Source organism: Tasmannia lanceolata, unplaced genomic scaffold (assembly GCF_043159265.1).
Source record: "Tasmannia lanceolata isolate RefF3 unplaced genomic scaffold, GAP_Taslan_0.1 ptg000044l, whole genome shotgun sequence".
Classification (NCBI taxonomy): domain Eukaryota; kingdom Viridiplantae; phylum Streptophyta; class Magnoliopsida; order Canellales; family Winteraceae; genus Tasmannia; species Tasmannia lanceolata.
Window position 1 is genome coordinate 22,533,001 of NW_027518721.1, and position 8,694 is coordinate 22,541,694.

At 37.1% G+C, this 8,694-nt stretch overlaps 1 protein-coding gene across 1 annotated transcript; it reads left to right on the forward strand.

Moving 5' to 3' along the window:
- Positions 1–1,623: 1,623 nt before the first annotated feature.
- On the forward strand, positions 1,624–5,679 carry LOC143864034 (type IV inositol polyphosphate 5-phosphatase 9-like). The gene is made up of 8 exons (XM_077374849.1): positions 1,624–1,644; positions 1,986–2,125; positions 2,307–2,414; positions 2,574–2,913; positions 3,543–3,727; positions 4,933–5,041; positions 5,113–5,264; positions 5,471–5,679. Exons 1-8 carry the CDS (start codon positions 1,624–1,626, stop codon positions 5,664–5,666), a joined length of 1,251 nt encoding a protein of 416 aa, XP_077230964.1. The 3' UTR covers positions 5,667–5,679.
- Positions 5,680–8,694: the final 3,015 nt, after the last annotated feature.

Here is an 8,694-nt window from a genome sequence, read left to right on the forward strand (position 1 = left end):
CGTACCATTTTTTAGGAAATATGGAGAATACAGAAAGTAATATTATTTAAACACTTAATTTTGCAATGTAGATGGCCTTGTAGTCTGGCATTATACAGGACCTTGACGGGCTAATATGCGCGACGTACAACAGGTTAAGTTGCACAGTCAGCTCGTTGGGGTTGCATGGAGCAATGCCTCGGAAGGAAAATTTAATTTACGGTTTTGCGCTAAAGGGTATTTCAATAATTTTCTTGATGTAGTGGCATTGATATATAAGCCACATATTAGAGTCATGGGTGAGAGGTTTCCTTTGAGTTTCCTTGACCAAGAAGAAGGATAATTCTGTAACCATAAACCAAAATAGTGAAATCCTTCTCCCGTGGACATAGGCACACTGCCGAACCACGTAATTCTTGTCTCCTTGCATTGTGTGATTGTGTTTCTCACATTCTTTTTGGTGTTTACTGCAAATTGTGTTTGATCCTATTTAAGAAGGTATTTCTCAGATTTCTACAAATCTCATGAACCAAATCCAGAGAGATTTCACTATTCTACATTTCGATATAATAGTTCCGATTTGACTATTGTGTTAGACTTGATCAGATGACCCAGCTTGATCTAAAATGAATGAATAATATCGTCCATCGATCTGATGTTGGATGATGTCGATAGAGCAATCCATTGTTGCGGTATGGTCTAGTATAGATTCAATTACCGTATTTCGGAATGATGGACTTGATCTTTGTCAGCTGTGTTGAATATATCAGATCTGACTGTCTGGAAATTAAGGTGTTGGATTATGCAACTAGGTAGTTAAGATAGATTAGGGTTACCTTTCTCTGTGTTTTTCTTCAATTGCTTTATATAAGGCTATAAGCACTGGCTATGATTAATTTGAACTGCTTAAGATTAGTGGAAAATCATTTCCTTTTCAATCTGGGTATCCACAACTATTAATCATTCATGTTTTGCCTATGATTCAGCTGAAATATACCCTAAGAAGTAGCATCTCAAGAAGTGTCACAACACAAAATAGTAGGAACTGCCCTTTCTCAACATGTGCTTAGTAATCCATGACAGAATTTATTCAACACTTTGCCATCAGATGTGATGTTATGTTTGCTAGATTCCTACATATACTCGTATAATTGGCCGGCTATACACTCAATCATGGTGTAAATTCAAAGGCCCTTGTATTGACAGTCTTCTTGTCTTTGTGGTTTGATTTCTACAACCCAAACTCAACAAAGAGAATTCTTAAAATGCAACTTGCATGGACACTTGTTACATGCTTTTCAGGGTCGGGCCCACCCACCTGCTTTACACCTTAAATAAATGTTCAGCCATGAAAATAAAAATCCTAGAGGGAACGTTCTAGACTGTAGCTCTGTTTCTAGTTCTCTGTCTTTGAGTCTTTCCCTGGCCAATTATTTTTCTTTGAAAATAACCCCCACCAATTGAGTAGCCAATGCATCATCCTCAACGTCACGTTTAGAGCTTCTCTTCCTGCAAGTTGCCAAACCATATATTTTGTCCCTCACAAAACCCTCTCTTCATCCCATTTCATATATTTTTTTTGGCTTGTATTTCCACCTTTCTTCTCCTACCAAAAACAACTCTCCAAAACTTTCTCCAAGCACCATGCAAGGAAAGCATGGAGAAGTAAGCACCCCTCTTCCTCTCTCTAATGCTTAAATTCTCCTTATTATTGCTTAGTTTCATCCAAGGTTGCCAGATCGGGAATCGAAAGCGGGAATCAAAACGGGAATCGAAGGCTCCCAGGAAAAAATCTTACTCAAGGTTGCCAGAGCGGGAATCGAAATGGGAATCGAAGCGGGAATCGAAGGCTCCCAGGGAAGAGTCTTGCTTCCATGATGTCTTTCATCAACCAAACAAAGAAAAACACCACTTTTCTTTCTTGAAAACTTTGGGTTTTGTTGCTAGATTGGTTTAAATCTTGTTGATAAGAATAAATGACTAACACAAGTTTATATTATTTGAAGATCAAATGGCCTAAGTTAGTAGCTAATAAGCTTGGAAAGAGTTTGGGAAGCTATCGATGGGCAGCTAACTGTGGAAGCACCGAAATCTTGACTCAAGTTCCTCAGGCTTGCAATTATAAAAAAGACACCCTCAAATACAAGTGAGTTTCTAAACATAATCTATGTTGCATTTTTTTCTTCTTCAAAACCCATTTCTAAGATTTGGGTCTCCATTAGATTTTTGAACTTTTAAATCTTATTGCATCCTAAGAACAAAAAAGTTGATGAGATATGCTCAATTTCTCACTTTGGGGTTTTGGTTTTGATTTTTTCTGTGGTAAGGTTATTTGTTAGAACATGGAATGTGGGAGGCATTGCACCAACAGATGATTTGAAGATTGAAGATTGGCCTGACCCATGCGAGAACCCTTGTGATTTCTATGTTCTTGGGTAATTATTTCACTTCATAAAGCCAAAAAAATATATAAAATTATATATCTTAAACAAGTTTTCTAATATATATGATCCATACTTTTATTTTGGATTATAAGGTTTTAAATATCTAAAACAAATTTTCTAAGATAATCCATACTTTTATTTTGGATTAAGGTTCCAAGAGACGGTACCGCTTAGCGCGAGAAATGTTCTAGGCCCAGAAAGTACTAGAATTTCCATGAAATGGAATTCGTTGATTAGAGCAGCTCTAAACAGGACCATACTCAACTCAAAGAAGAACCAAGAACTCAAGGTAGGAGAAAGAGAAAGACAGAAGGTTTATCCAGTCAAAGATAGTGATTCAAGGGACAGCATCCCATTCAAATGCATCATCAGTAAGCAGATGGTTGGAATTTTCATCTCCGTTTGGGCGCGAGCCGACCTTTTTCCATACATTCGGAATCAAAATGTCTCTTGTGTTGGTTCTGGGATCATGGGTTGCCTAGGAAATAAGGTGTGTCACATTTTTGCCTTAAAAAGCTTAGTAGAAAAGAATTATATATATGAGGAAAGGGTTCCTGCTAACGTTAGCAGGGAACCCTCTCCTCTCTCTCTCTCTCTCCCCCGCTAGCTGCTAACGTTAGGGAACCCTTCTCTCTCTCTCTCTCTCTCTCTCTCTCTATATATATATATATATATATATATATATATATATATATATATATATATATATATGGAAATGATATTAGCACAACCATGTTTTTATAGTTGCATGTCCTAGCTTTTCTTTTCTTCTGAATTGGATAGTGAGAGCTTTTTGGCAACTGTAATAACCTTTTGACATCCCCTTTAAGTACTGAAAGACAAGAAACTTTTGCTGAAATATCAAAACATGGCAGTGCTGATATCATTTCCCTACACACATTCCGATCTCTGAAAAAGGCTCAGTTGTTTCAAACTTTCGATTTTGGAATGGGATATTTATGAAAACCCCATAATTAGGATCAAACCTTATTCCATATTCCATGGTACTTTCATGAGATTCCTCTTTCGTATTCTTAAACAACCACAGGATAGGGCTTAGTTGATCCATGTTATGAAATTATTTTTTTATTAATTTCTATGGGAATTTTTTCCATGCAGGGTTCGGTATCCATTAGATTTTGCTTGCATGGAACGAGCTTCTGCTTTGTATGTTGTCATTTAGCTTCGGGAGGGAAAGAAGGGGATGAGATGCATAGAAATTCAGATGTTGAGGAAATATTGTCTAGGACCAGCTTCCCTCGTGGCCCTTCTCTTCATTTCCCGCGAAAGATTCTAGATCATGAGTATGTAAATTAGATTGGTTCAAATTATTCATTTATTATTGTCTCTTTTTCTTTGACATGACCCCTAAGAGCTGGGTTTATTTGTTATTTAATGAATTAATAATATTAAAAATAATGCTTTTATTTTCTAGATCATGAGCTAGTATCATGGTTTTAAATTTCAACCGAAATCCGAACCGATACCGAAACCAACCCAAAACCGAAATGGTCATTTATTTCGGTCGAAATTTCGGTTTTTCCAAAATTGGACACAAAAACTCTGTTTTTTTTAATATTAATTTAATATTTCACCAAAATTTCGGTAATTTCGGCCGAAATTTAATAATGAATAAAATATTGTTTTCGGCTTTTGTACCAGATTTCGACCGAAATTTCGAAATTTCAAGGCCCGAAACCAGTACCGAAACCGAAATTTTAAACCTTGGCTAGTATATCATTTATTAATTTCATATCACCCAAGATAATTGATTCAGGTGTACTGCTAATGACCTTAGTATGTGTTATTTAAAGAATTAATAATATTAAAAATAATTCTTTTATTTTCTAGATCATGAGCTAGTATATCATTTATTAATTGAAAATTGAACGCACCCGAAATCTCTCTCTCTCTCTCAAAATTGGGTGGTAATTGAAAATAGAACCCACCCAAAATCATTCTCCCTCTCATGGACTATTTTAAAATCATAAACATTTTTATTAGGGATTTGCTAGGCAATTTTGTCGGAAAGCCATTTTGGGGCTCACTTTTGGAGCAGACGGCAGCCACATCAGAATCTTAGGTGAATTAAATGAATAAAACAAAATCTGCTAAAAAATGATTCAGTGTGGCTTTTTTTCTCCTGTAAAAGTAAGCCGCAGAATAGTTTTCCCCAAAATTGCCTAGCAAATCCCTTTTTATTATTTAATCATAAAATTGATTAGTGATTAGCATCAACATGTCAAAGACCATGATTAGTGGGCAGTTGAACCACTTTAAAAAGAATACCTTCTACGTTAACCAACTAAACTCTAGATTATCAAATGTATAAACCACCCAAAGCTTGTATTATGGTAATTGAAAATACCTTTAGATCAATGACCAAATAATCATGTCAACCACTAAACTAATCTCAAATCTGAATCATGGGTTCTATATTTAATAACATTTTATAAACTCTAAACATCTTTGTAGATCTTGCTAATTAACTATGTCTGACCCCATGCAGTCGGATAATTTGGCTAGGCGACTTGAACTACCGAATCTCCATGCCAGAGGCCATGACCCGATTCCTAGTAGATAAAAAGGATTGGAACACCTTATTAGAAAATGATCAGGTAAAAGAGTTCAGCTTTTTCTTGTGATGATTTTATTCCCTACTTGATCCTGAATCTCCATGAAAATGAAGCTCAAAACCGAGATCTCGGAGGGGCGAGTATTCGAGGGATGGCAGGAGGGGATCATAGAATTCGCTCCCACATATAAATATTATCCAAAGTTAGACAAGTATTATGGGTGTGATCAAGGTAGAAAGGGCGAAAAGAAGCGTGCTCCCGCATGGTAAGTTATTGTTAGCTGTAATTTCTTAAGGATGAGTTTCCATGTACACAAATTTCAATCTGGGTCTCTTTAGATTAAGTACAATTCGCGCATTGCAATCTAAAAAGGGTCAAATTGAAATCTAGGTGTACATAAAAAATAAAATAAAATTAAAAAACCTAAGACATTTTATGGTTATAATTTACCAAGGAGGACGGGTTTTGCAGGTGCGATCGCATTATTTGGAACGGAAAGGGGTTAAAGCAAAATCAATACAGTCGAGGCGAATCTAGACTATCTGATCATAGACCCGTTCATGCAATTTTTACCGCCGAGGTCGACGCCTTAAGAAATTCAAAAGCCTATGAAAGTTTCTTCTTGTCAAACAGATATGATCACCTTAAGAAATACAAAAGCCTATGAAAGTTTCTTCTTGTCAAACAGATATGATCACCGAAAAATGAACCATTTTGAGCTGTCTCCGAGCAATGATTTTGTAAACAATGGAAGATTGAGTGTTCAATTTTAGGTTTGATCATAACTGGTTTATCATGGTGGTGTGACCCTTATGTCGAATGAGCTTGAGAACTTCTATATATGTATTTAATGCATATTTTTCCGGATGATGTGTATATTAGTTGCTTTAATTTGTTTCAACAAGGAGAAGGAAATACTATATATATTTTTCTCTTTGCTTTTCCATTGAAGTCAAAGCTTTACGAATACAAGGTTAAGGCTACTAATTAATTCCTCATATCAGAATCAAACAATATATATAAATATAAACTGCCCACTGGAGTTGCATTCATTTTTCATTGAAAGAGTTAACGGATCCTGTGTAAATTGGACATGGAAAAAGCATATGATAGGGTGGAGTGAGAGTGTTTAGATCTGCTACTCGCTAAGATGGGGTTTGGGGGAAGATGGCGCCAATGGATTTGGGTGTGTATATCTTCGGCGTGGCTCTCGGTTCTGATCAACGGGTCTCCCAAAGGTTTTTTCAAATCCTCCCGTGGTCTCAGGCAAGGGGATCCGTTATCCCCTTTCTTGTTTGTAATTATGGTAGAAATTCTTAGTAGATTGTAGGCTAAAGGTAGTAGCCTGGAGATGTTTAAGGGTTTTAAAATAGGGGGTGAAAATGTGGAGGTGTCTCACTTACAATTTGCGGATGACACCCTTCTATTTTGTGAAGCTAACAAGGATCAAGTGCTCAATTTGAAAGCTACTCTAAGATGTTACGAACTTATCTCTGGTCAAAGATCAACTTTCATAAGTCTAGAATGTATGCCCTAAACATTCCCTCGATTGTGGCTTTAGAGATAGCCGAAATTTTAGGCGTGATCTTGATTATCTTCCCGCTTCTTATTTTGGTTTGCCTTTGGGAGTTAGTAAACCTGATAAAACTTTTTGGGAACCGATCATTGAGAAGATTGAGAAAAGGTTGGATACTTGGAAGAGAAATATTGTGTCTAGGGGAGGTATTGATTAAGGCAGTATTGGCCAATTTGCCTATATTATTTATGTCTCTTTTCATGTGTCCGGGTTAGTGTTGCCTTGCGTATTGAAAAGATCCAGCGTACATTTTTGTCGGGTGGGAATGAGGAGAGAAAGGCATCTCTTTGGTAAACTGGATGGATGTATGTGTGCCTATAAAGATTGGAGGTTTGGGCATTACGAGGTTTAGGGAGTTTACCCATGCTTTATTGAGGAAATGGTTGTGGAGATTTGGGGAAGAGCAGTCCAATTTATGGGCAAAGGAGATTTGTAGTAAGTATGGCTGTATTCCGAGTGGGTGGGAATCAAATGATCAATATAAGAAAAATGGGTTGACTGCGTGGAGAGACATCTTGAAACTAGCTTGCTCCTTCAATCAAAAGGTGAGGTTCAGGGTCTATGGTGGCAATAGAATTAAGTTTTGGAGTGATGTGTGGTGTGAAGAGTAGGGCTATTCATTAATCGGTTTAAACCGAAGTAACTGACCGAACCGAATTCGGTCGGTTAATATATAAAACGGTTCGGTTTCGGTTATGGGATCATAGAAATTTCGGATATTGGTTTCTAGTTCGGTTTTTAGTTCAAACTAATTAAGTTAACCGAACATAGTGTAAAAGTAATACCAAAACTCATTGGTTTGGGCTGTTTGGCCTTTCGTTTTCACCCCTAAAATAGTATAATAATACAATATTATAATGTTATCTAGTTGGTCCCTTAGGGGTGTACTCCTCCCAACACAAGTAAAGGGAAAAGACCTGACATGACATAAAGGAATGATATTTGACCTTTTGCTATTTTCAAGAAAGAGAAAAGACCACTTAGAGTAGGTATGACAGAGAGATATTAAATGCTCTCTGCAAACCCATCTAAACTTTTCCCTCTTCTTATCTAATCTCCCACTGTCTTCTTCCTTACGAAAAACCAGGAAGGGAGGGTTAGGTATGATTGTTTTACTTATGAAAAACCAATGAAGGTGCCACTATTCGCACACCTCCCACCCGATCCGAGGATGCCGGAAGTCATGCCGGTGAGTCCAAACCATCGTCCATAAAGGCACCGGTGGAGAGAAACCACCACAAAGATGACACCCCTATTTCCAGTGAGTCTATATAACCTGTATTTCTTACCCAAATCAGTCATCTGCAACCTATTTTCCCCACATCTACTTCCATTTTAAAATCGATAGTTTTACACTCATATAATTCGGTTATAACCAAACTAACCGAACAATCGAATTCATTTTTCGGTTTTGGTTCAAGTTCAGTTATCAAATAATTCGGTTCGGTTCCGGTTATCTTTTTTCATTAACCGAAATAATTCAGTTCGGTTATTTTCGGTGATTTCGGTTCGGTTTAAACCGAATGAACACCCCGAGTGAAGAGGAGCAGTTAAGGATTTTGTTGCCTAGGCTGTATACGGTGGCTGTTAATAAAGAAGTCTTAGTTTATGAATGTTTTGATAGTGGCGGTGGTAAGTTGATATGGTGTACTGCCTTTAGAAGAATCTTTTTTTATTGGGAACGAGAGGATGAATCTCGGCTTCGACGTCTCTTTAATAAGTGCTATGTAAAAAGTGGGGGTGAGGACAAAAGAATATTGACAGTGGAATCATCCGGAATTTTTTTTGTCAAATCCTTCTATAATGGTCTGATGCCCCCTTCTGTTCCTGCATTTTCAGCAAAGGTATGGAAATTTCATTACCCACCTCGAGTTAGTAAGGATACAAAGTATTAACTTCTTGAGAAACCGTGGGATGTGGCTAATTGATCACTGCTCTCTTTCTGTGGATCATTTTTTCATACACTGCTCTTTCGCTAGGATCATATGGAGATGTATCTTTCTGAGGTTTGGGTTCACTCGGGTCTTCCCTAGAACTATTCAGAGTCTATTGCAACTATGGGGTTTTGTGCTGTGGAAAAAGAAAGGGAGATTGTTGTGGAATGTGTGTTTGCTAGCTA

Coding starts and splice junctions, on each gene's coding strand:
- LOC143864034 (XM_077374849.1), top strand. CDS start 1,624: ATGCAAGGAAAGCATGGAGAA. Junction 3,728..4,932: donor CGAAAGATTCTAGATCATGA/GTATGTAAATTA, acceptor GACCCCATGCAG/TCGGATAATTTGGCTAGGCG. Junction 5,042..5,112: donor CCTTATTAGAAAATGATCAG/GTAAAAGAGTTC, acceptor ATGAAAATGAAG/CTCAAAACCGAGATCTCGGA.